Here is a 27,750-nt window from a genome sequence, read left to right as displayed (position 1 = left end):
GACGAGTCACGGTTCTTAAACTGTGTTTATATCATGTTGATGTTTGTGTTTGTTGAACAATGTTTTTATGTTATCAGGTTGTAGTTTCCGTTGCATGAGTCAACGCCTTAAACAATGTTATGTTACTTATGTTTTAAAACTTAAATGGATGATCTTGCATGGTTTTTATTTCATATAGCTTTGTTATGATTAAGCTATGGTATTAAGAAGTCACACCAAAATAAACCACGCTTCCGCAAAGCCAGGGTGTGACATTTGTGCCATAGGTTAGGCTGAAGGAAGTTTCATTGTTACTTGTCTTGGGCATTGTTCAATGTGCCCAGAGGACATTTGGCAACTCTTCTACCCAAAAACTTCCCTCATAACACAACCTTCTTTTAATTCCATCAAGCAAACTCCTATTCGCCCAATCCACTTGGCCGTTTCCCTGGGGATGTGCTACTGATGTAAAGATTTGTTGAATCTGAAGCTCTGCACACCAATCTTGTAAGACCCTGTCTGTGAATTGCGTTCCATTGTCGCTCACTAGGTATAGCGGCAGTCCAAATCGGCACATTATGTCTTCCCACAGGAATTTCTTGGCGTTTTCAGCAGTTATTTTAGCCAAGGGTTTGGCCTCAACCCACTTAGTGAAATAGTCGATTGCCACAATTAGGTACTTTGGCTTCCCGTGGGCCAGCGGGAATGGTCCCACGATATCGACTGCCCACTTTTTGAAAGGGCCAGGCCGTCGTGACAGGAATTAAATTGTACCCGGCGTTTGAGGAGCAAATTTTTGACAACTGCGGCACTTTCTGAGTTCGTCTACCGCGTCTTCATGCATCTTGGGCCAATAGTACCCGGCGTTGTGGATTTTGGCGATAACTGTCCGAGGTCCGGCGTGAATGCCGCATATGCCAGCGTGTATTTCTTGCATTAGGTATTTTGCTTCCGCTGGGGACACACACCGCAGTAGTGGTCCCAAGTACGACTTCCTGTATAGGATGCCGTTGTTTACTTCGTATTGCAACGCCTTGGTTTGTATCTTGTGAGCTTCACCTCGGGCAGGGGGTAATTCCCCCATTGTGAGTAACTTTAGGATTGGAGTGTACCAGCAGGGTTCTTCTGCTGTGACGGCGGACACTTCCCGGGGTTCTATAGAAGGCGCTTGTAATATTTCTACCTTTACTTCCTTTTCCATACCCGAGGTGGCGAGCTTGCTCAGGGCATCAGCTATTTGGTTTTTTCCCCGATGGACGTGATTAAGTGTGACGCAGTTAAAGGAAGCTATGAGCTCCTTGGTCTTAGCCAAATATTTTGCCATCGTTTCATCCTTGGCTTCATAGGTTTCGTTCACCTGGTTATTGACTAGCAGAGAGTCAACGTATGCATCGACCTTTGTTGCTCCCATAGATTGGGCCATTCTCAAGCCCGCGAGTAGCGCTTCATATTCTACTTCATTGTTGGAACACTCAAAGTTAAATCGCATGGCGTACATTAGCCTTATTTCATCTGGGCTTATCAACATGCGGCCCGCGCCGGATCCTTTTCCACTAGAAGATTCGTCGGTATATAGCTTACAGGTTTGTCTGGCTATGCTGGACTCTGGTACATCTTGGACCGCGGGGTCTTGTATTACTTCTTCTTCAGGAATCTCAGCCAAGAAATCGGCGATCACTTGTCCCTTAACTACTGTTCGCTTTTGATATTCAATATCTAGGGCTCCCAACTCAATCGCCCATTTGGCCAATCTTCCTGAGATTTCTGGCTTGTGCAAAATTTGCTGTAGCGGATAATTTGTTAAGAATTGTATGCGGTGCCTTTGAAAATATCTTCTGAGACGCCGGGTAGCGTGGACTAGTGCCAGCACCAGCTTTTAAAGTGTTGGATACCGCGTTTCGGGTCCCGCTAGGACTCGGCTGATATAGTATATGGGTGTTTGTTTCCCATCTCTTTCTACCAAGAGTACCGCGCTTACAGCGTTGTGGGCTGCCGCCAGGTACATTTTTAAGAGTTCCTCTAGGTATGGCGCTGTTAACATGGGTAGTTTTTCAATGAACCGCTTCATGTCTTGTAAAGCCTCTTCTGCTTCATTGGTCCACTTGAAATTTTTCTTGTTAAGGCAATCTTTCAGCGTCTTTATGAATGGCAGAGATCTCTCAGCGTGTCTCGCCAGGAATCTGTTTATGGACACTAGACGCCCGTTTAATGCTTGTGCCTCTTTTAAGGTTCTGGGGGAGGGCATTCTTGTTATAGCGGCTACCTTTCCGGGTTAGCTTTAAAACCATCCCGGGTAACCACCACCCCCAAAAACTTGCCTTCTTCTACCCCGAATGAACATTTCTTGGGGTTGAGCTTGATGTTGTACTCTCTTAGGTTTTGGAAGGTTTCTTCGATGTCTTCGAGCATTTGCTTTTCCTCTCTGCTCTTGATCACTAAGTCGTCGACATAAACTTCCAAGTTTCTGCCGATTTGTTTTTTGAAAGCCTTGTCCATGAGACGCTGGTAAGTGGCTCCGGCATTCCGTAGACCAAAAGGCATTTTGGTATAGCAGAAGATGCCTATGTCAGTGTGAAACGCCGTTTTTTCTTCGTCTTCTCTTGACATTTTGATCTGGTGGTAACCCTTATAGGCATCTAAGAAACACTTGTACCTATAAGGGACCAGAGAGTCAACTTTGAAATCCATTTCAGGCAGCGGATAGGCATCTTTAGGGCAATCCTTGTTCAAGTCTTGAAGTCAATGCACGTCCGCCATGTGCCATCTGGTTTTTTAACCATCACGGGGTTTGATACCCATGTGTGATACTTAGTTTCTCTAAGAATTCCAGCTTCGACCAGCTTTTGTACTTCTTTTACTACCGCTGCTTTTCGATCAGGAGCCATGCTACGCTTTCCCTGGGCGACTGGCTTAATGCCCGTGAGTGTTGCTAACTTGTGCTCTACCTTGTCCCAGGGTATCCCGGTCATGTCAGAGTGTTCAAAATCAAAGATATCGGCGTTCCTCCTCAGCAACTGTTTCAGGTTGTTTTTAACCTCAGGAGAAAGGCCATCTCCTATTGTCATTGTTTGCTTAGGATGGCGTGTGCTTAGAACCCACCTTTCCGGGCCGATGACACCGGTAGGTTCTTGACAACACCTCTTAGTATACAAAACTTCTCCCAACTTATCCCGGTATACCGTTGCGATACCCCGCGGGGTAGGGAACTTCATGAACCCACGCGCAGTGGAGACTATGGCGTCAAGTTTTCCCAGGGTAAACCTTCCAATGATTATATTGTGGTAAGACTCAGGGCGTACCACAAGAAATGTGAGGAGTATGGTTCTTTCCCGAGGGGTTTGTCCGAATGTAACTGGGAAAGTAATTTGGCCGATTGGATCAACCTTTTCTCCGGTAAACCCTTTGATGGGGGCGTGTACTGACTCGAGCAATCTTCTGTCTTCTGGTTGCATTCTGTTAAAACAGTGCTCATAGATGATGTCTTCAGAACTCCCGGTGTCTACCAGGATTCTTCTCATGTTATAGTCGCCTACCGCGGCGGATATAATTAGGGGGTCAGTGGTGAGGTGTAAATCCTCTACGCGTGGTTCGATTGTCATGGTTGCTAGCATCCAGGGTTCGAGTGTGGAGAAACTCCGTTTTGCTCCCTTTCTCTTGTCGGCGTATACCATGTTCAGCCCCCGCTGTCTTTTGGCCGCCCTTTTGTCAGCCTCCTCTTTATTGGGTGGCGGGCCTTGCTTTATATCTCGAACCAGGTGAGCCAATTTACCCGCCTTTACAAAGTACTCAATTTTCTTTTTCAACTGATAGCAATCGTTGGTATCATGGCCGCTCCCCTTGTGATATTCACAGTATTTACTGGTGTCTTTGTTGGGAGCGTCCTTCAACGGCTTGGGAGGATTGAACTTGAGGTTTTCGGAGGCCAGGATTTCTGCCGGCGTTTTACTGAAATTAGGGTAATCAGACCGCCGTTTAGAGGAGGATTCGTTTCTTGAATTTCTGGATCTGTCATATCGCGAGTCTGATCTGTCGCTTTTTTGGTACATGTCTCCTCTACCCTTGCCCTTAGAGTTCCGCTGCTCTCTATCGTCTTGATTTTTCTGGGCTTCCTTTTTCCTGTTAGCCGCGTGACTAGCTGCCACAGTCTTTTCTTGTGTAACATACACCTTGGCTCTCCTCAGGATTTCTTCTATGGTGGAGGGCACGCCGTCCCTTCCATAGAGTGTTCTTAATAACTCATCATCGTTTACTCCTTGTAGGAAAGCACCGCAGGCCAGATCGTTTGTGACACCTGGAATCGCGAGGCTCTCTTTGTTAAAGCTGACGATAAAACTCTCCACTGTTTCATTGTCTCGCCGACGAATGTAAAGGAGCTCGTTTCGGTCCTTTGTGTTCCTTCTCTGTTGACTGAACTGCAACGTGAATTTGGCTTCTAAATCTTCAAAGCTATCGATTTCTCCAATGGGTATACTATCCCACCATACTCGTGTTTCCCCTACCAGCGTTTGGACAAACATTTTGCACCAAAGGGGCATGGGACAGCAGGCTACTTCCCCGGCGCTTTTGAACAAGTTGAGATGGTTATCAGGGTCACCTAGACCATCGTACTTACCCACTGTCTGAGGCATCTTGGGTTTTTCCTTGATTGGGGCTTCAGCTATTCTCCTTGTGAACTTGGACTTGAAAGTAGCGTCCACAGGTTTATAAGGTCTGGTGAGATCGTCATCTTCAACGTTAATGGGTTGTACTGGAGGGGTTGCTTCGCCTTGCCTGGTTCCCTGATGATATGGGATTGGGCTGAGGTGATGTTTAGTGTAGAGCTGGGACCCCCGTTTGGAGAAAAACGAGGCCTTGATGCGTTTCCTCTATCATAAACAGGTTCCGCCGTAGGCGGGGGTTGACTGTAAGCCGGTTGTGATGTTGGGAAAGTCCACCAAGGCGGCATATAGGCCGCGTATGGCGACTGCTGAGCATAACTCTGTGCCACTGATGAAACAATGGTTAACCGGGCAGGGTTAACACACTGGTCTCGTCAAGAAGGGTTAATCCCTTCCTCTCGGAGATCGCTGACTGGGTCACCGGTGGATGATCTCCTGCACAAGGGAACAAGCCGTGACTCGTAACAAGGAGGATGGGGTGGGGGGTGCTCCTTGTTACCACTCTCCAGCGTGAGAATCAGTAGTTTGCTTGGGAAGCAAAGTAAGATAGTAGTAGTGAGAGAGTTGTGAAGAGATACCTCAAACCTGGTTTGGGGTCGGTATTTATAGCCGAGGAGTGAAGGAGGAGATTGATGGATGGGCTGACGACGAGCTGCACCGTTGCAGGTGTGTCAGTCTCGCCGGCCGTGGGGGTTACGCCACGTCAGCCCATTGCTTTAATAGCTCTGACAGGGGACTGTCGCCGGCGCCACTTGCCTCGTGGTGTCAGCCACTTGCATGGCGTGTCAGTCCACTTGTTGGATATGCAGGATGCGGTGCGAGCCGTATCGCTGCATGCGGTAACGTCTGAAGTTACCGCGTCTCCTACTTGTGATCAAGAAATACGCGAGATGCGGTGTTGGCCGCATCATCGTATGTGGAGACTATTTGCTCGCTTCCCTTGTCGTGACGAAAATGGCCATATGATGCGGTGCCAGCCGCATCGATATGTTCATCTTCTTTCGTACTTAGGTCAAGCTATTCATCTTCGGACCGAATGGGTTCGAAGGATGTGACCGCATGGGTGCGGTTTGCTTACTGGTAGGGGTTTGTTTGATGCGGGTAATGGTCGTTTTGGGACCATACCCCTTCAAGTCCCCCCCAGTCTAGTGTTGCTACCTTGTGCAAGTTGCACGTGGTAGGAGTACTGGACTTATGGTGTAGGAAGGTAGTTTGGCAGTCTGGAGAAAATTCTAGGCCAGATCAAACTGGTGATCTGGTAAAAAATCCGGCTATGCCTCTTCCGTACCGGTGAAGGAGTTTCGCTTGATGCGAAATTCTCAGCCGTTGCATGTCATCAGGTGGGTTGCCACCTGTTGTTGTGTTGAAGGCCTGTTAGGGACCTTCATAGTAATGCTGCACAAACTTCGAACCAACCTCTAGGATGGTGGTTCGAAGGTTTGCACATGTTTCGAACCTCTTGGAGGTGGTTTCTTCTTCGAACCATTTGCCAGAATGGTGCACGAAGAAGAAAAGAAAAGCTTTTAGACCAACCTTTGCGGTCGGGTTTGAAGGTTTTGGATGTTGTGTTAGAACTTTGCTCAAGTTCTATGTTCAGCATCCTATGATGAGATGACCATCCCTTTTTTGTGGGGTGTTCGTGTTCATCTTGATAGCTCTCAAGTAACCGTACGTTCTTTGTGGTTACCTCGTTGCGTCATTGTTGGCCCTGTTTGGTCGAACAATGTGGATCTAAACTATGGGTAAATAAACATGGTCATAGGCAAGGGGATGCCCATCGTTGTTTAGTCCATGCGGTCCATTGGTAGGTAAACAAAGTCCTAAGCAGACTTGTTACCGCGGTCCGTTGGCAGGTAAACAAAGTCATAGGCAGACTTGTTACCGCTGTTCGGACACTTGCTGCTTGATAAGTGCTTGTTTAGAGCACGTATCTGCGTTCTTTCTGGAGCCACTTTCCTTCACGCTCCAATACCGAGTTTACAACGAGGTAGCCTCGTTCGGTAATGTGGAGTGATCTTTGCTCTACCGTAGCAACCACTCTGCGGAAGCTATGATTATGTCTGTAGCTCTTCATGGGTGTCTGCGATGTTGCAGTCCCATTTTCGCTCAAAGTGTGCGTGTTGCACGGATGTAGCTCTTGAAGGTTCAGGAGTCAGGGCTGCTGATGTGCGGTCGCGTAGATTCCGTTCCTTCTTTTTGCTGAAGAAGTTGTTCATGCACCCTCTGTGGTTGTGAACCGGACAGGAGGGATTTGAAGCTTGAAGAGAATGAAGGCAATGCGCTTTGCCTGTTCCTGAGATGCGGTTCAGTCCAAAGAACAACACTGGTTCTGAGCATCTGACACATCTGAATGGGTTCGTGTGTGTCACTTCCGCATATTCCACGTGTGCTCGTGAGTGATGCGGAAAAGGTAATATATCCCTTTATAGTATAGATAGATATATTTCTACCTATTTTTTAGGGTATATAAAAAAACGACATGCGGTATGGGTTATGGTGCGGTAAACCAGAAAAACCGCATGCCGCTTATGTTTTTTGGATAATGTTGTCGCTTTTTCTTGCCTACGTGGCTTGATCGCACGTGTGAGTTGGTAGAAGTTGGTGAGACGTTTCTGCATGTGCTGAAATGAAAGGACATTTGCACTGCCCGAGGCATTAAATGCACTGTAGCAGGGAGTGTAAACGTCTTCTTTGTCAGGCGCGTGGGCGGCCACGCGCGCGTGATAACCGTCAGCGAAAACGGCGCTCGACACGTGTTGTTGCAAGATACGCTCTTTTTGAACGTGATGATTTGCTTTCTCCCTCCGCATTAATTGCGATGGGTATATAAGGGGAAAACCGTTCGTGGTTTCCTCTCACTTGGTCGAAAATTCAAAAAATTTGCCGTTTGAGAGAAAGTTGTCATCTGTCTTCTCCGACGATTCTTTCTGAAATTCCGGTGAGGTTTCTAGTGTTTCTGTTCACCATCTTCTGTTTCTTTGATATTTTTGATGGCTGAACCATCTAGTCCACACAATGTGGAGGGTGAAAACCCTGAACGGCCTTTAGTGGCCGAAGAAGAAGAAGATGGGGCTGCCGGTAGTGGATTACCGGCGCTGAAGTGGACCAGGAAAAGCTTTGATCGCCTTATGCTTGAGGTCCAAATGCCCTCTGAGTATGGGGCTCGGTACCCATCGGAGGGTGATACTGGTGCCGACGCTCCGGCCGGTTATGTGACCATGTGGTCCGATTTCTTCGGAGATTGTAACCTCCGATTACCGTTGACGGTGTTTGTTGTGGATATCTTGGAGTGGTACAAGGTCCACATTTCTCAAGTGAGTCCGTTGGGGATGATTCGGATTCGTAATTTTGAGTTTACCTTCCGTGCTCTTGGCATAGAGCCTACCGTCGGAGATTTCCGACGGTTTTATCAGATGACAGTGTCCATGGGTTTCTTTTCGTTTCGTCAACGAGATGGTAGCCCAAAGCTGATGACTCCCCCTAAGGGGATGACGATGTGGAAGAAGAAGTTCTTCTATATCAAGTCTGCTGCCCTTGCTGTGGATATGACGTTTCGGAATGTGACCGAGACGATCATAGCAGAGACCATTGCGATGCCCAGTTTGAAATCAGTGCAGTGGTTTCCGCAGCTGCAGACTATTGAGTCTGTGAAGTTGACCAACACGCAACTATGGCTGTTGCGTATGATGTTGAGGAGGGGCAAGAACTCGAAACCCGTGGTGCGGGAAAAGAGCGGTGGTACGTACTTTTTGTTTGTTTACGTTCTTTATCCTTACGTGCGTTACTGACTTTTGTGTCTGCTATCAGAAGATGCTCCCGCATGGAGGATGTTTGCTCCGGATTTCGAGGGTACGGTTGAGACCGTAGTTTGTGCGGATGGTGAACAGGATCACAATACTATCATCCGTAGTAACTTCCGGGTGCCTACTGAGGCTGCACTGGCAGTTGAGTTGCCAGTAGGCAAAGGTATACTATCGAAGCTTTGCTACTTGTGTTGATCATGTTGTGTTATTGACGTATTTATTCCATGCAGGTGATCTTGGGGCCTTGGGGGACCCTGAAGCGAAAGGTGTGCCAAAGAGGCAAACTGTGAAGGGCGTGCGCTTTCGCCAAAAGAAGATAAAGGAGGTCACTACTGTGCCTCATCTGGTGCCGCAGGCAGCAGGTATCTCTCATTCCTCTTTTCGTCGACACAAGGATTATGTGATAGTATCTGATACCCTTGAGGGTTTGGGTACAGCCGCGGAGTCACGTTCTGGTGCTGCGAAGAAACAGGCAGAAGAGGCGGCTGCGGGAGGGACAGCTGCGGGTCCCCCTGTGATTGGTGAGAAGAGGAGGCCAGAGCAGAAAGCTGCTGGTGGTGTTGAAACCAAACGTCGGAGACTAGTAACCAAAAGGTCTGCTCCGACGCAGAAAAAACCTGCGGTTGTCGTTGGTAAGTGTAGGCTATCTAGTCTTAACTGTTGTGTAACTAGTTTTGATAGCTATTTGACTTTTTTGCAGAGTCTCAAGATGAAGATTTTTCTATCTTCGATGCTCCGGAGTCCCCCCCGCGTGCCACGGGTGCGGGTGCAACGGAGGTGCCGTCGACACCTCCCGTCAAGGTGGTACCTGAGTCAACCGTGCAGAAGGAGGGTACCGCAGAGAATGCTGCGGCCCAGATATTTGATACTGTCGACTCGTCCAACAATCTGATCTCTCCCAATGAGGGAGACGATTTGAGTTTGCGGTTCACTGCTACTGGGAAGCAACATTCTGATGCTGAACCGCAAAAATCTGGCGCTGAAGCGCGGCAGCATGATGCTGGCCGCAGAAGTCTTCGGTTGATAAGGGTACCAGCTCGTCTGCCGGTGGTGCGGGGTATGACGGGCCTCCAATTCAGCCTGGGGAGTCTGAATTGGAGTATTACTACCGCACCTACTCCCAGGATCGCAGTACGGTGTACCATCGACCCCCCTGGACTGTATTGCAGGGGGATGATATTGCTAACGACCCTGCGGCCTGCAGGGAGATCTTGGGCGGTCTGGGGACCCCCTTTGAAGTTGAGCGGGCTCGTGCCGCACCGCGGGAGCTGCGTATAAACCAGCTCTCGACCATGTTGGTAGGGACTTCCATTGTGGCGAATGCCATGTTGGAAGACTATAAAGTTCTGAGCCGCCGTGAAGAAGAGGCTGTCCGCCTGCGGGCAGAGGCGGAAAAGCTGGTCCAAGCTGCTCGTGCGGGTGCAGAGCAGCTGGAAAAAGATAAAGCTGCTTTTGAGAAGCAGAAGCAGACCTCTGAGTGGGCTGCCACTGCCCAACTGAAACAGGTGCGTACCCTTGCTAAACTCCTTGCTGATGAGCGTAAGCGTTGGGAGGAAATTTCATCCAACGAGCGCAAGAAGTGGAACGAATCTTGGGCTAAGCAGAACAATCTTCTGTTTCATACTCGGCAGGAGCTAGCAAATGCCAAGGCGGCAAATGTTGCCTTGGGCAATGAAAAAGCTGCGGCTGAGGCCGCATCGGCTAAAGCGCTGCAGGCGAAGGACGAGGCCCTGAAGGCGCTTGAAGAGGCCAAAGAGGCCGGGGCTCGTGCTGCGAAGGCCCTTGAGGAGGCAAATGTGGAACGCCTCCGTTTAGACCAAGTCGTTACCAGCTTGCAGGTATGTCTCTTTAACTGTGCTTGATATTTCATTGCTGGTTCGTAAATGTTTACCTTGTGAACTGCTTGCTATTGTTGATAGGCTGATGTTCAAGCCCGGGAGGTCGCGGTTACAGATCTTACTGCCCGCGTGTCTGCTGCGGAGGAACGTGCTGACTCCGCTGTGGAGGCCAAGGATGCCTTGGTGTCCTCCCTTAATCAGTTGGAGGCTGACCGTGAGTGGATGCGGTCATGCGGTATTTCGCGCGTAAGTATCTTCGTGTTTTAGCTTTCTGTAGACTAACACATGGGACTTACGTTCTGGTTTGAATTTGCAGATTGTCGAGGCTATTATGAATGCCCCTGAGACTGCCGCTGGTTTGAATCTGGTCCGGGATCGCGCTCGGGATGCCGGTTTTAAGGCAGGGTACAACCGCTGCATTGGTCATCTGAACGTGATTACCAAGGGTAGTCATACGGATGAGCGATCGGGGTTCCGTGGCGTGGATACCGAGTCGCGCCTGAAAGCAGCCGAGGCCTCCTTCTATGACACGTCCCTTGCCTGTATACAGGAATTGGACAGTTGTTTGGATGCCGCGGACTATGTAGACCGCTTGCGGATGCTGTATCCGGATGTGGAAGAGGACGACGCTGCTGGTAACGCTAGAGATGATGCGGGGACCAGTGGTACAAAATAGGGTTTAGGTTGGCCGGTGTGCCCCTTTTTTGCTGTCCTCTTGTATAGAATAGGAAACCTTATGTAAATCTTGTTGGTGCCTTAATTTTTTGAATATAAGGTGTTTTGTTCCATTATACAAGTATTGTCAGTTCTTGTATGTTTGAAACGTATGTATGCGGGTCTCTACCCATTGTGAATGGGGTTGAGTATACTCTATACTATTGCGGTATGAGCATGTGTCAATTCCATTGTTTGCCTTTCTGGGCTCAGGAATTGTATTAGGTAAGAAATATGTTTATCCGGTTGGATAGCACTTATGTCTTTTTTGCCTTGTGTTGGCCTATTACAATAGTTGCGTGTGGCTACCACTTTGTATAGGTATCGTAAATGAAGATTTTGCCAATCTGTTTTTTGGATACCGCGAAGTGGAAACACGCATTTGTAATAGTAGTAAACAAACAATAATGTATGAAATGACTTGTTTATTTATTTGCAAATGACCTGCGGTCCGATAGGTTACATGGGGAGTGTAAGAACATAGCTTACATATAGCAGCGTCTAAGCTGTTGTGCGTTCCATGTTCTGGCGATAGGTTCGCCCTCTAGTGTTTGTAACCTGTATGCGCCCTTCCCTAAGACCTCGCTGATGAGGTAGGGTCCTTCCCACTTGGGGGCAAGTTTTCCTGGGCGCTCGGCGTTAGATGCCTCGTTGTCACGTAGGACGTAGTCCCCTGGATTGAAAGTACAAACGCGGACTCGCGCGTTGTAATACTTTTCCAGTTTGGATTTGTATTTGGCCTCGTTGATGGCGGCGTTCTCGCGCCTTTCTTCTAGGAGGTCCAAATCGATCCTACGTTCCCTGTTGTTGTCTAGCTTTTCGATAGCCAACATTCTAGGAGATGGGAGGCCCATTTCCGCGGGTATCACCGCTTCAGACCCGTAGACGAGGCTGAAAGGTGTTTCCCCATTGCTTGTTTTTGGGCTAGTGCGGTGAGCCCATAAGATGCTTGGGAGTTCATCGACCCAGCCACGCCTGGCTGTTCCCAATCGTGCTTTGATTCCTTCGACTAGGCCTTTATTTATACTCTCGACTTGGCCGTTCCCTTGCGGGTGTGTGACTGACGAGAATATGTGTTTGATGTTCAGCTCTTCTAGCCATTTTTGGAATTCGTCGGCAGCGAAGTTGGTGCCGTTGTCGGTAACAATGTACATTGGTAAGCCGAAACGGCAGATGATGTGCTCCCAAATGAACTTTCTTGTTATCATAGCAGTGGTGGAAGCGAGTGGTTTCGCCTCTACCCATTTTGTGAAGTAATCAACCGCCACTATGATAAATTTAACTGCACCTGGTGCGTCCGGGAATGGTCCCACTACGTCGATTGCCCATTTTTGAAAAGGCCATGCAGTAGTGACGGGGACCAGATTGTTCTTTGGTCGCAAAGTTTTTGGAGCATGGCGCTGGCAGTCCATGCATTTGCGTAATTCTTTGACGGCGTCCAGGTGCATGCCGGGCCAGTAATACCCGGCATTCATGATTTTTGCCACGACCGTGCGTGGTCCAGCATGTATGCCACATATGCCCTCATGTATCTCTCGGATGAGGTATGTGGCATCTTGTGGATTAACGCATCGGAGGAGCGGTCCGAGGTATGACTTCCGGTATAAGATACCGTCTCCCATTTGATAGTGGCACGCTTTGTATTGCAACTTACGTGCCTCTGTTTTGCTCTCGGGAGTCACACCTGACTGAAGGTATGCGATAATTGGTGTCATCCATGACGTTGTTCCGTATTGGATGACACTGACCTGGCGTAGAGGAACCGAAGGATTTTGCAAAATCTCGATACGTACCTCCTTTGCCAGGTGTTGGAAGCTGGTGGATGCAAGCTTTGATAGTGCATCCGCGGATTTGTTTTCGCTTCGATTAATGTGTCGAATATTGAATGAAGCGAATTTGGATTTTAGCTGCAGGGCTTGCTCGAGGTAGAGGATCATGATATCCCCTTTGGCGGCATAGTCGCCGCGTACCTGGCCCGCAACTAACAAGGAATCGACGTGCGCTTCCAGATGTTGCACGCCGATTTTGACTGCTAAACGTAGCCCGGCTAATAGTGCTTCATATTCTGCCTCGTTGTTTGTGCTTTTAAAATCGAGGCGGATGGCATATGTAAGCTCTTGGCCGTCAGGGCTGACGAGTCGCAGACCTGCGCCCGCGCCTTCCTCGTTGGATGCACCATCGGTAAATAGCGCCCATACTTCTGAGGAGGGCGGTGGGGGCGCAGGATTTTGGGATTCTTCGCATTCTTGGATGCGATCCGCTGGTACTTCAGCGGCGAAATCAGCTAAGATTTGGCCTTTGATGGCAGGGCGCGGTTTGTAATATATCGTATGTGCGCCCAGCTCAATTGCCCATTTTGCTAATCTCCCAGAGATGTCGGGTTTGGACAGGATCGGGCCGATCCTGTAATTGGTTAGCACTGTGATGATGTGGTTTACGAAGTAGCGTCGTAACCGTCTTGAAGCATGTACCAGTGCTAGTACCAATTTTCCATGATTGAGTATCTCGTCTCCGGGTCGTTGAGCATTTTGATGATATAATAGATGGGTGTTTGAACCCCCGCTCGTTCCACTATTAATACCGCGCCCACTGCGTTGTCTGCAGCGGATAGGTATAAGATGAGTGGCTCATCTTTGCATGGTGCGGTTAGTGTTGGGAGTTGTATCAAACACTCCTTCATTTCCCGGAAGGCCTTTTCAGCCTCTGTGGTCCACTGGAACTGTTCTTTTTTTGAACAACTTCGCAGGGTCTTGATGAAAGGGTATGACTTGGCTGCGTGGTTAGCCAAGAACCTGTTGAGTGCCGCCAGCCTTCCGGCCAGGCGTTGCATATCTTTCATCGATGCAGGCGATGGCATGCGCTCGATCGCCTGCACTTTTTCCGGGTTTACCTTGAATCCATCTTTGGTGACGATGAACCCAAGGAATTTGCCTTCTTCCATTCCAAACGAGCATTTCCCTGTATTGAGCTTCATGTTGACGCTTCGCAGAGTTTGGAATGTTCTTTCTATATCGGTGAGCATGGTATCTTCCTCCATGCTCATGACGACCAGGTCGTCCATATAGATTTCGACACTTTTGCTTATTTGACCGCGGAAAGTGTCGTTCATCAGTTTTTGGTAGGTTGAGCCCGCGTTGCGCAACCCAAACGGCATTTTTGTATAGCAGTAATTTCCGGTTGGGGTCCGGAATGCCGTTTTGTCTTCATCCTCAAGTGCCATTTGTACCTGGTGGTACCCTTTGTAGCAATCGAGGAAACACTTCCACCTAAATGGCGCGAGATTATCGACCTTTTCGTCGATTTCTGGAAGCGCGTAACAATCCTTGGGGCAGGCCTTGTTAAGGTCCTTGTAATCGACGCACATGCGCCAGCCCCCGGATGGTTTTTCTACCATGACAGGGTTGGATAACCAAGTCTGGTACTTGACTTCCCGCAGTATACCTGCGGAGAGCAGTTCTTCGATCTGCTCTTGCATCGCCTGATTTTTGGCTGACCCAAGGTGGCGTTGGCCTTGGATCACTGGCTTGATACCTGGTTTGGTATTCAAATAGTGCTGCGCTATTTCGCGTGGGACCCCTGTCATGTCTGCGGGAGTCCACGCGAAGATGTCTTGGTTCCTGAAGAGGAGCTGCTTCAGGTGCGCTCTGGTGGTCGAGGATAAGGCGTGACCCAATGTGACCTTCTGTTCCGGATACTTTGGGTTGAGAACCCATTTTTCCGGTTGGCCGACGGGGGTGGGCCTTGCGATCTTTGTCGGACGTGCTTCGTCCGTCATCATGACGTCCTTGCGGGCGTAGATGATTGCAACCCCCGATTCGGTTGGGAAACCAACCGCGGAGTGGGGGACGGATGTGATCATATTGAAATCTCCTTGGGATTCTCTCCCAAGGAGGACGTCATAATTGGAGGTGTGAGGTAAAACCATGAAGTTTACCTCCTCCGTCCGCGTGTGTTTACCATTGGTAAGACGCACGGGAAATGTAATTTGACCTAGGGGAAAGACTGTTTCCCCTGCGAATCCGGCCAGCGGGTAATCTACGGCTTGCAACCGATCTTTGTCCTCTTGGTCAAATTGATTGAAGCATTGCTCGTAGATTATATCGGATGTACTGCCCGGGTCGATGAACAGACGCTCGGTGCAGTAATGGGCCAGCTGGCCTGAAATGACGACGGCGCGTCTATCACGCGATCCGCCTCGGACTTTTGGGAAGACGACTTGCTCGTCTTTCCAATCATTGTCCGGTCTTCGTGCCGCTTTGCGCGGCCTACCCTTGCCTCCGTAGATCATGTGGGTGGAAGCCACGTACATGGCTTTCTTCCCGGAGGAGGTACCTTCGTTGTGAGGGGTGATATGCTTGGTGGGCTTTTGTCCACCTGGCAAAAGGTGTTGCAGTTTCCCCTCTTTCAACGCCCGCTCAATCTCCAGACGGAGACTGATGCAGTTGTTGGTGGTGTGGCCCGAGTCCTTGTGGTACTCACAGTATAGTGTGAGGTCCTGACTTTTCTTGGACTTCATTGGTTGGGCCGGTCGCAAGAATTGTGGGTCTGCGAGGAGGACCTCTCTTGGCGACTGGTTGATCTCGGTCCATTTGCGGTCCCGAGATTCTTTTCTTGGTGCCCGATTGTCTCGGGTAGGGTTGTAGCATTGCGGGTCAAACGTGTTGGGTTGCGGGAAATACGGTTTAGTAATATCCCGATTTCCTGCATCCCGGTTTCGTTTGTTGTTACGTTTGGACCCTTGGTGGGATGTTTCGGCTTGGGGTTTTGCCTTTTTGACGTGCGGTTCGAGCGACCGCTGTTTCTGGGCATATGTCTTGACTGCGGTCATGACATCCTCCCATTTTTTAGGCAAACCCTCCTTGCCAGAGATGGTCATGATCATCTCTCTGTCTTTGACGGCCCGAATAAAATGGTTTCGCGCCATTTGGTCCGCCACGTCGCCTATCTCTAGGCATTCTTTATTGTAACGGATGACGAATGCCTCGAGCGATTCGTCATCCCGTCGCCAGATGTTCATGACGTCCAACGAATCGCGTTCGTGGCGTCGCTGCTGGCTAAAATGGGCGAGGAACTTGGCGCGCAAGTCCTCGAAAGAATCCAGTGATCCCACTGGCAAAGAATCGAACCATGCCCTCGCCAGACCGATAAGGGTCTGGGGGAAAAAATTGCACCAGGTGGGTTCGTCCCACCTGCCATTGACGCCTGCGCCTGTGAAGATGTTCATGTGGTCGTCCGGGTCGGTCGAGCCACTGTATTTCCCAATGTTGACTGGGAATTTTGTCGTGGTGATATCGGCGTTGGCGATGTGCGGGACGAATTTTGAATTTTCGGCCGCGGCCCTTGGCCTGTATGGTTCGTGCACAGGGCGCTTTGCCGCCCTGAGGTATGTAGTGCGGGGGTGACTGGGAGGAACATAGTTGCGTCCCCCCGGTCTGCTGCTGGTGTCGTGAGACTCCCCGCGGTAGGTTTGATCGTCAGGGTCGGTATGACCGTACCCTTCCGTGTAAGGTTGCGGGCCCAGTCGGCTCTGGATGCCTGGGCCGCGCCTGGAGGCTGACCGCCTCCTATCTTCGCCATAGGGGCCCAGGCGGGTATGCACTGGCCCTCTGGAGCGGGACTCATATGAGGAAGTATCCTCGTTGAGTGTATTGACCGAACAGTAAGATGATCCACGGTCGTCATGTCGGCTTCTGGAAGCCGGACGTGAGTGTAACCTGCCATCGTATTGGAGTATACGGTTGGCAGGTGTGTGTTGTATTGGAGTAGCCCCAGCTTGTACGTTTGCTTCCGTACAAGCGCGGTTGTAAGCCGCTATCAGCAGGTCAGTCTGCTGTTGGTACCAGGAGTGTAAGTCCACGCCTGGTGGGAGCACAGTTGGGGCCTGTGATAAGTCGTGTCCGAACGCAAAGGATGGGATCCTTTGGGTGGACGTGCCAATGTGTCCGGGTTGGGGGGTCGAAGGGTGGACCCCTGTTGGGATCGGGGGATTTGGATTATCCGCATTGGTGTTTTGGTTATCAGTCATGATCTTGAGAGGGAGAGGGATGGATTAAAAAGTGCTAAGAGTAGCGGTGGGCGCCAATGATGAAACAATGGTTAACCGGGCAGGGTTAACACACTGGTCTCGTCAAGAAGGGTTAATCCCTTCCTCTCGGAGATCGCTGACTGGGTCACCGGTGGATGATCTCCTGCACAAGGGAACAAGCCGTGACTCGTAACAAGGAGGATGGGGTGGGGGGTGCTCCTTGTTACCACTCTCCGGCGTGAGAATCAGTAGTTTGCTTGGGAAGCAAAGTAAGATAGTAGTAGTGAGAGAGTTGTGAAGAGATACCTCAAACCTGGTTTGGGGTCGGTATTTATAGCCGAGGAGTGAAGGAGGAGATTGATGGATGGGCTGACGACGAGCTGCACCGTTGCAGGTGTGTCAGTCTCGCCGGCCGTGGGGGTTACGCCACGTCAGCCCATTGCTTTAATAGCTCTGACAGGGGACTGTCGCCGGCGCCACTTGCCTCGTGGTGTCAGCCACTTGCATGGCGTGTCAGTCCACTTGTTGGATATGCAGGATGCGGTGCGAGCCGTATCGCTGCATGCGGTAACGTCTGAAGTTACCGCGTCTCCTACTTGTGATCAAGAAATACGCGAGATGCGGTGTTGGCCGCATCATCGTATGTGGAGACTATTTGCTCGCTTCCCTTGTCGTGACGAAAATGGCCATATGATGCGGTGCCAGCCGCATCGATATGTTCATCTTCTTTCGTACTTAGGTCAAGCTATTCATCTTCGGACCGAATGGGTTCGAAGGATGTGACCGCATGGGTGCGGTTTGCTTACTGGTAGGGGTTTGTTTGATGCGGGTAATGGTCGTTTTGGGACCATACCCCTTCAGCCACCATCTGTGGAGTATATGTTTGAGTGTTGTACGGGGGTAAATACTCGTAAGGGGGTTCATAGTAGTAACCTGGGAAGTAAGCTTGATTCCCAGGCGTGATCGAGGCATTCATGATCCCTGCAGGCATGATGACTGGCTGGTGTGGTGGCGTGGACAATGTCACCGTTAGTGCTGCTGAGTATAAAGGCGGCATGGCATATGTTGCCGAGGGCTGATAGTATTGAGCCATGCTCATCTGCGGTGTAGTAATACTTGGGCCTGCAGATGTGATAACAGGCATAGTGCTATGACGTATAGTCTGTGCACTCGTTGTTGATGCTGGGGTGGAGACATTGGTGTCTATTGTGGTTGGTACCACTGATCGCAACTGCCAGGAGGTGTATGAAAAAGGGACTGCTGCTGTCATCCCAGAAGAAGCAACAGAGGTGCTTGCAAACCCTGGTGGTGGTGCTTCTGCTTCGAATTCCAAGTCGAGAGACCTGGTCACAGCAGGTAAAGCCGGCATGGTGGTGGCTACAGGACTCGTTTCCAGCAATGGGTTGTTGGTTATCATTGCCTGACTTGGTGTTACTGTCGTGTTCTGATCGCTTGCCATTGGGTTTAATCTTGGTGTTGTTACCAAAAGGTCCCACGGATGGCGCCAATGAAGAAACACTGACCTTATGGGTAAGCTCCGGCTAGGACTTCAACTCTTTGGCAATCCGAACAGCTAACTGCAAAACCAAACACCGTTAGGACTCGTTACAGGAATGGGGTTATTCCTGTAACCACCCTCCGACGTGAGAATAAGTCTCAGTTTGGGAGAAAGAAAGTATGAATGTAGAGAGAGAGTAAACGAGAGCAAGATGATCCGTACCTTTGATGTTTACCTCTATTTATAGTTTACCATTAGGGTTTCCTCTAACTTAGGATGGGCTCCGATAAGTTAGGGATTTGCATGATCTTCCCAAAAGTTTGGGGATTTAGTTACGTGGTTTATCCATGCAGAATGGAACATTCTAGAATAAACATGTGTAATTAAATATTTATAATAAAATAATAGGTGATGACCGGGTTGGGTTAGTCGATCCGGGTCATACCTCGTCACTTAGCGTGATGCTTGAGACGGTGAAAATTATTGCCCAGATAGAAGAAGACGGTGAAGGAACTTCACAACCAAGAACAAGGGCCGCTGCGTTAAATAGAGATGGAGAAGAGATATCATTTTTATACAATTTATATTTTTTAAATTATTTGGTGTTATAAATTTTGTTATTTGTCTTTAGGATTGTTTTGTACAATTTATTAGATTTAGTTTTCAAACTTTATCTAAGGTGCACACGATCATTTGGTAGGTGACTATTTTGTTGAAAACCGTGTGTACACTAATGAACAATTTAAGTGTCGGTATCAAATGAGTCGTTGATTTTTCCGTGTTATCCCGTTGATGACGACTAGTGGTTTTCGTAGAATTTTTATGCAATTTTTGTTTGTAATTTTCTAAGATTTTTATGCCATTTTTGTGTTTATTTGTAATTTTTATAATTTTTTGTATTTAATTCAAAACGGGTAATTTACACGAATGGCTAAACACAACATACATGCAATATGGGGTCTTTTCTCCTTTAATATTATACGGAAATTGGTATTAGTTTCGGTGTTTCAAATTTGAAACTAGAAATATAAAACCTGTTACTTTTCGAAGTTATATCTCAAACTTTTTATTTTAGTCAAAAGATATGAACCGTTACTTTTATTTTATTAGGAAACATGATTTCTCAATTCTCATGTTTGATTTAGAGTAAACTGCCATTTTATCTATGAGGTTTGGTCACTTTTGTCACTTTAGTTCAAAATTCAAATTTTTTACATCTGGGTCTAGGGATGAGCTCGATACCGTCCGGTACCGGTACCGAAAGAACCGGTACCGAAAATCCTCAAAAGTGGGTATCGGTATCGGTACCGAATATACCCGGTTCGGTACCGGTACCGGTTCGGTACCGGTACGGTACCGGTATTTGAGGGTAAAAACCAGTAAATACCGGTACCGAACCGGTACCGTACCGATACCGAACCGGTACCGTACCGATACCGAACCGGTACCGTACCGATACCGAACCGGTACCGTACCGATACCGAACCGGTACCGAAAATGTTAAAAGTCGGTACCGAAAAGGTACCCGGTTCGGTAAATTCGGTACCGGTACCGGGTCCATTTTGCTCATCCCTATATAGGTCCTGTGGTTTCAGTTTTATTGCTATTTTAGTTCAACAGTGAAAACATGTCATATTTGTCTTCTAAAATTATGCTATTTTGTCCTTTTCTTAGGGGTAAAATGATCATTTTAATTTTTATTATAACACATTGTTAATTAAAATAAGTAAATTAAATAATCCCCAAATAAAAAAAGAAGAGATTCATCTTCCTCAAACCTAAACCCTAATCCATCATCTTCTCCAAACACTCCACCAAGCTCTTTCCGATCACTTTTCAGGCACCATCACCACCGCTGCAACTCATAACCCCCAATCTTGTGGAATTCAAGTTATTCCGATCAAAATAATAAAAAATATAAGTTGTTAACATAGTTGAAGCAATTAATTACGTTATTGATACATGTTGAGAAATGAAATGAACTGATCCATTTCATGGCCCAAAAACGTAAAGATTTCTTCCTGGTTACCTAAATCTAACCCCTGCACAACACTCTGTTTTCTTTTAGTGCACAACACTCTGTTTTCTTCAAAACCAAATCATCTATTTTATCACAGTAAAATTAAAAACAAAAGGTAAATTGAAATTCAAAATCAAATTTTCACTTACGTCTATTCGTCACAGGGGTCTTTGGAAGCTCCCTAAATCCTCGCAGGTCAGTCGGCGAAATATCACCTGTATAATTCTGGCTGATCAGAAAGTTTGAAGCCCCATTTGAAATCTGATCATCCTGTAAAAAAAACATTAAATATTAATGGATGATACTCATTTACAAAATAATATAGGTCCAAAATTGCATTTTATAAACTTACTGAAACTAATTTTAACTTCGTTGTACGTATGTGTTGTAATTTGGATATAACTTAACGGATCTTGGTAGTATATGTGTCTTTTAATATTATGTTGTTAAATAATAAAAAGACTTATAAAATAAAATCTTGAAATATGTGATACTAATTACCAGAAGTGTATGACTAGAAGGAGCGAAGACATTATTGTGACCAAAATGAAACTGGTTCACTGACGGTGGTATCAGCAAGCCAGGCATGTTAACCGGCAGGAGGTTGGTGCAGTGACCACACCGGAGTGTCATTGTCTTGAACAAGCTGGTGCAAGGAACACTCATCTAAAGTTCATAAAAAAAAACAGTTAATGGTGATGGTGTTGTGGCTGGGATATTGTATAAATGTGTGAAAAAAAAAAGAAATGACCAAATTTCCCCTAAAGAAAAGGACAAAACATAAGTATTTAATTTGAGAAATTTGAGCTGATTTCACTTTTGGATCAAAATGGCATCAAAAGTGAAATCACAGGGACCCAGATGCAAAAAGTTTGAGATTTGAACTAAAGTGGCAAAACTGCCCAAACCTCGGGGACCAAAATGGCAGTTTACTCTTTGATTTAATATAAACTAGGCTAGAACTCCGTGTATTACACGGGTTGAATAAATGTAATTTTATATGTTAAATAATAAAACGTTATATTTTTATGAACCCCGTATATTGTACGGGTTAAATAAATGTAATTTTATATATTAAATAATAAAAAAAAGTTATATCTTTAAAAACCATGTGTATTACACAGATTAAATAAGTATAATTTTGTATACTAAATATTAAAAACGCCGTATCTTAAAAAAACCGTGTATAATCGGGTTGAATAAATCTACCAAATAATAAAAAAAATTACATCCTTAAAAATCCCGTTTGTTACACGTGTTGAATAGATCTAAAAAAGAGTTATATCTTTAAAAACCATGTGTATTACACATATTAAATAAATGTAATTTTGTATATTAAATACTAAAAACGTCGTATCTTTAAAAAACTCGTGTATAGTTGGGTCAAAAAATCTACCAAATAATAAAAACATTATATCCTTAAAAACCTCTTGTATTATACGTGTTGAATAAATCTGATTTTACATAGCAAATGATAAAAAGTTATATCTTTAAAAACTTCGTGTATTATACGGGTTATATAAATGTAACTTTGTATAGTAAAAAATAAAAAAGTTATATTTTTCAAAACTCTGCATTTTAGACTTGTTGAATAAATATTATTTTGTATATCAAATAATTAAAAAGTTATATTTTTAATAAATTAGGATAACATTTAATATTAATTTATTATTTATATATTTAATATAAGATAAGTAGGAAAGAGAGGTATTTGTTTTAAAAATATATTAAATTAACAATTTATATTTGAGGATAATATTTTATTAAAGTTTGATAAGATTTAATATTAATTTAATATTTATTTATTTAGTTAATATAAAATAAGTATAAATTTGAGGATGTCTTCAATGAATGACATGTGTCTAAAATTGATTTCTTTTATTATAGTAGATAGAAGATTATTGTTCTCAGAATAGAGATAAGGCTAATTATTCAATCAAAATAAGTGTAAAATCGTAATTTAATTCAGGTTAATTAGCAAAACAATATATTCAAATTTTCATTAAAAGAAAAAAAAATATAGAATTGGAATCCAGATTTTTATGTCAGTTGGGTTTGAAAATTATAAATTTATGACTCTATTAAGAAATTTTCAATCCAAATGAGGACAAGGGGTCATGGGTAAGATCCAAAGATGCCCATTAAACAAACAGCACAAATGCATGATGCTCAAATTGAGGTGCACTTTCCATGCATCATTATCTTTAGGATTCAGAGTACACCAACTCAAATCTTTAAACATGAATGTCATGTTATGCATGATTACTCTATAGGAAAAGATCATCCAAATGGCCACCATGACGACACAAATGATCTATGGCCTTGTAACATTTATATTCTGAACCTTTTAATTTTTATCCTATATTACATTAAAAATTATATTTTTTCCTCTTTTTTAATTAAATAATAATTTTTACTACATTTATCAATACATTTTCTCTCTTTTCCACTCATAACAACTTTCAAAATATATTAAAAAATTATAAATAGTGAAAAATGTTCTCTCAAATTTACAGATTAACCTATAAACATTTTCATAAAATAAACACATCCCTCACATAATTTGGAGGAAGGGATGTGAATACTCTTAGAACTATTTTTTCTAAAAAGCTAAACGTAATCCTCATCAACAGAGCCGTTTCAAAGGATTTAAATGCTTTTTACGAGTAAAAAAAGGCCCTTAGGCCTAAAAAATTATTTAAACTACTTTTTAAAAGACGACTAACATTAAATAATTAGGATTTGTGGATTATAAATAATCCAACAGATTTGAAATATCAATTATGGATCAAAATAAGTTTATTATGGCTCAAAATAAGTTATAAGATTATAGTTAGATCATAGATTGTCAAATAAGTTCTTTATTTTAATATTTTTAAATGCATGCGTGTGTAATTAGGCCCTCGGAAAAAAAGGGCCTCAGTCAAGGGTGCGACTCACTTCGCCCACAAGCCGACGATGCTCATCAATCTTTTAGTGATAGTGGTATTGGTGATTATCCCCTTACATGTGAAGTGCATGTTGATTAAGTGATATTTAGGAGTTAAATAATTACTATTACTATATGTATAATTGAGGAATTTGTTAGCACCAGTCACCTTTGTGACTTTTCATTTTTGCCATCAACCATTGTGGATTTAGGTTTTTGACACTAACCTTTTCTTTGCTATGCACCTATCCACTTCAATATCCTTCCCTTTAGGGGTGTGCTATAACCGAAATCGAACCGAAAACCAACAAAAACGAACTGAATTAACCAAAACCGGATTAATCGAAAGTCAGTTATCGGTTATTGTTTGTACCATTTGTTAATTGGCATTAACTGAACCGAACCATTTACATTTTCATATATATTCAGAGCTTTCAGAGCATTCACAATGATGACCCCAAAAATATATGAGTGGATTTAGTTATATTATGAGGAATGATTGTTAGTGTTTTTGAGTGGTTGTGAGTGGAGGGAAGAGAAAATATATGGGAAAGTTACTGTTCATCTGTAATTATATGGAAAAAAAATGTTGAGAGAGAAAACCTTATAAATTTTTAATATTTTTAGAAATGGTTGTGAGGGAAGGAGAAAGAAAAGGTAATAATAAAGTTATAAAAATATTATTTAATTGAAAATGAGAGATAAAAAGTAGTTGTTTCTAGTGTAAACATATAGATATGCATAAGGAATTCATTGCGAATGTTCTTATACTTTCATTTTATGTATTTCATGTTTTACACTTTCATTTCACGTATTAATACCTCCATTTCATTCATTTATACCATCATTTCATGTATTTATACATCCATTACATGTATTTCTAAGAAAATTTTTTAGCCCTTGTTTGATTTGGTTATTAACCGAACCGAAAACCGACAAATTAACCAAATTAACCGAACCGATTAACGGAAGACTTCGATTACGGTTACGATTAATGATAATAACCAAACCGAACCGAACCAAACTGTATACAATCCTACTTCCCCTTTCTTATATCGCTCCACCTACGCATCATGAGGCGGTTTTTTAAAATATGTAGATATTATAGAAACTCATAGGCTAAATTAGATGGTAAAAAGGTAAAAGATAGAAGGCATTGCCCTATAAAAAGCTTTATCTTTTATTAAAAAAACATAATAAAACATTAAAATGTATAAAACGGTCTGATATATTTTTGTTTTCATATCACAAGTTTATTTTTTATTTTTTGGTTTCTCTTTTGTTGTTATATTAGCGGCCAATACAATATGGACTATATCGGTAACGCCGTAACGTTATCGTACCGAATCAAATATTTTTTTTAGGTTTTCTTTTTGTAATTGTATTAATTCTTTTAAACATAAGTCATATTTCAATTCATACAAACTTAGGTTAAGTTGCGACTTATCATTAGATCAACAGAACAGAAGTTGATAGTAAGATATAATTTTTGTCATGACATGAAATATTTCTGGATCCTATATAAGGAACATGATATTGTTTTTGTAGAAAAACTTCGATAAAATTTGTATAGAAAAATTGTATTAAATAAGTTTCTTATTGCATGATTAGTTTCCTTGGGTCATATACACGTGAAGTTGATAAAATATACATATCTAGACAACATGATTCAACAATAAATAAGATTATGATTTGTACCATGCAGTTTGAACAATGCTTTTTCAGAAATATAAATATATAGATATTGTTTTGGTTATGATATGACTTTATTTTTTAGCTTTCTTTTTTATTTGTTGTAGCATATACGAGTACTGAAATGAATGGAACCGATACTGATCGAATTCTCTTTGCCACCCCGCAACAATGCGCGTGTTGAATCATCTAGTAATTGTTAAAAATCAATCTTTTAGTTTATCCTTTTCTTGTCTTAGTCACTTAGTCAAATTAAATCCGTTATTTTTTTTAAACCTAATTAAAACAAAATATAGTTTTAATTGTGTTGACAACATTTTATAAGTTTTGTTCTCAAATTATTTTAAAAATTACACAGGTGGGTAGTCAGTGAAGCTTCACGCTATATTTACCGATTACCTTTTTTTAATAGCTAAACTTGCAGCCTCAACTATCATACCTCAACAATCACTAACCATCGGTGGTTCCATTTTGAAACTTAAGAGAAATGATACATTTGGTAAAATTCAAATTTGAAACTTAAGAGATATGATACATTTGGTAAAATTCAAGAAAAGAGAGATACATTTAACATCCCAAACACAACACAATACTTTCAATCACAATATCTTTCTATCATTCTACATATATTAGATTGGAATTTTAACACGCTTAAGACTCTAGTCTGTCATCCACTATTATGAGTGCTAAAAATGAGTATATTTTTTGAAGACTTGGGACACGAAACATATATATTACTAGTTTAAGTTCTCTTGTGTTATACGGGTTGTATAAATAAAATATTTTTTATAAGTAGAATTACTTTCCATGATCTTGAAGGACGACGACCATGGCCATGCAATATATATATAGGAGAAGGATCCGTTAGTAACCACCCTTTATTGCGAGAACCGCGAGAACCAATGTGAACACAACCAAAAATACCTAAAAAAATCTAAAAAACAACACAATTTTTACCTTTATATGGAGCCGAATTTTGAACAGTATCGGTAGGAGGAACCATGTAATCGATGGCACCGGAGTTAGCACGCCAATCAGGAGAGTCATTTGTTACATGACATTGTGCATGAAAAGCTTTTGCCAATGATTCATCCGAAGGAGCATGTGAAGCAAAAGAATGAAACTGGGGACAAGCATTAGCATAATGACCGTTAGTACGGCAAAGTTGACAATGAGGGGTTCTACGCTGCTGCTGTTGACCACGACCACGTCCGTGAGAAGACCCACGGCCAACAGAATAAGAGCCACGACCGCGGGAACCATTGCGGGACTGCTGAGTATTGAAAGCAACAGCAGGGGTGTCGGTTCCATGAAGGGACTGTATAAACAGTTCTTGACTTTCAGTTTGTGCGACAAGGTCACGAAAGGAGGGACGACTTCTGGCCGTACGAATGGTGGTCGAATAAACTTCATAGGCCGGTCCAAGACCACACAGGTACCAGTGTAAACGATCCATCTCATCAACCGGACGACCGATAGCTGCAAGTTGGTCACATAAAGATTTAAAACGGCGAGAGTAGTCACTAACCGAAGACGTACCCTTTTTGATCAAGCGAAGAGAATCACGTAGGGAGTGAATACGTTCAACTGAAGCGTTACTGTAAGCTTGTTCAAGTGCTGACCAGATTTCGGAAGCGCGTTTGAGACCCAAAACTTCGGCAGCGGCTTCCTCGGTGAGTGAGGATTTGATCAGAAGAACAGCTTTCTGATCCTTGTCTGACCAGACGGTAGCAGCAGGGTTGGAAGAGGTCTTGCCGTCAACTGTGATTTCAGCAGGAGGCGATGAAGCATCAGCAGAAACATGGTCCGATAACTTGTGAAAATCGAGGACCAAAAGCATCTGTTCTCTCCAAACAAGATAGTTAGAGGAGGAGAGTTTCATATGCATCATGTGATTGAATGCAGTTATGGAGAAAAGGGTTTCAGAAGATGTAGAAGGAGAAGCCATGGGGAAGCCGGTGACAAGAGATGGGGACGGCAGAAAAGAAAAAGAAGGGGAGGGTAGGGTTTTTAGGCTGATACCATATAAGGTTTGTAATGATCGACCTCATCAATTGAATGAGGTGAGAATTGTATTTATAATGATGAATATACAATCACTAAGGAGATATACAAAAATAATAAAAGATACATAACAATATAATACAAGAATACAATTATTCTCTAATATGTTTGATCGTAGTGCCCTGTACAACAAACAACAAGTGTTATCATAATCAGATTACCTGGACAAATGGTCATCCGATTGGATGGCCATTCGGACAGATGGTCAGCAAGTGAAGTTTCGTGAAATTTTCTAAGTTCGAGTTAACGGAGACGGTGTGATGACGTGTCAAACAATGGAAACGTACAAAACCCAGTCCGTTCGATCGGATGGGTATCACCCCTTTTCGAATCGACGAGCTGTTTCTGATGAAGTTTAATGTTTGGGCCGTCAGTCAGCCCGTTTTTTGGTGGAATTCAGTTTTCAAGTCGTCTTTCGACTAAAGAACGAGTCGAAAGTCTGTTTGAGTCCGATTTCACCCATGTTTTCGTATAAAATTTGAAGAAAAGTTTGGAAATCAGTTGTAAAACGTGAAGTTTATCAGATCTGA

The 27,750-nt window shown here is 44.3% G+C and overlaps 3 protein-coding genes across 3 annotated transcripts; all 3 read right to left on the bottom strand.

Moving 5' to 3' along the window:
* Positions 1-742: 742 nt before the first annotated feature.
* LOC110931486 lies at positions 743-2,586 on the bottom strand. Its single transcript, XM_022174878.1, has 3 exons — positions 2,243-2,586; positions 1,958-2,159; positions 743-1,762 (listed from the first exon to the last, which is right to left on the bottom strand). The coding sequence occupies exons 1-3, from the start codon at positions 2,584-2,586 to the stop codon at positions 743-745; spliced, it is 1,566 nt and encodes a 521-aa protein (XP_022030570.1).
* Positions 2,587-2,705: 119 nt separating this feature from the next.
* On the bottom strand, positions 2,706-4,607 carry LOC118490424. Its single transcript, XM_035988061.1, has one exon. The coding sequence runs from the start codon at positions 4,605-4,607 to the stop codon at positions 2,706-2,708; it is 1,902 nt and encodes a 633-aa protein (XP_035843954.1).
* Positions 4,608-20,254: 15,647 nt separating this feature from the next.
* On the bottom strand, positions 20,255-21,215 carry LOC110927687 (protein YABBY 4). Its single transcript, XM_022171160.2, has 3 exons — positions 21,037-21,215; positions 20,685-20,805; positions 20,255-20,391 (listed from the first exon to the last, which is right to left on the bottom strand). Exons 1-3 carry the CDS (start codon positions 21,199-21,201, stop codon positions 20,378-20,380), a joined length of 300 nt encoding a protein of 99 aa, XP_022026852.1. The 5' UTR covers positions 21,202-21,215; the 3' UTR covers positions 20,255-20,377.
* Positions 21,216-27,750: the final 6,535 nt, after the last annotated feature.

The sequence above is a fragment of the Helianthus annuus genome, chromosome 3, assembly GCF_002127325.2.
Source record: "Helianthus annuus cultivar XRQ/B chromosome 3, HanXRQr2.0-SUNRISE, whole genome shotgun sequence".
NCBI classification, from domain to species: domain Eukaryota; kingdom Viridiplantae; phylum Streptophyta; class Magnoliopsida; order Asterales; family Asteraceae; genus Helianthus; species Helianthus annuus.
Note: the sequence above shows the minus strand (reverse complement) of the source record. Positions and strands in the feature narration are given on the sequence as shown.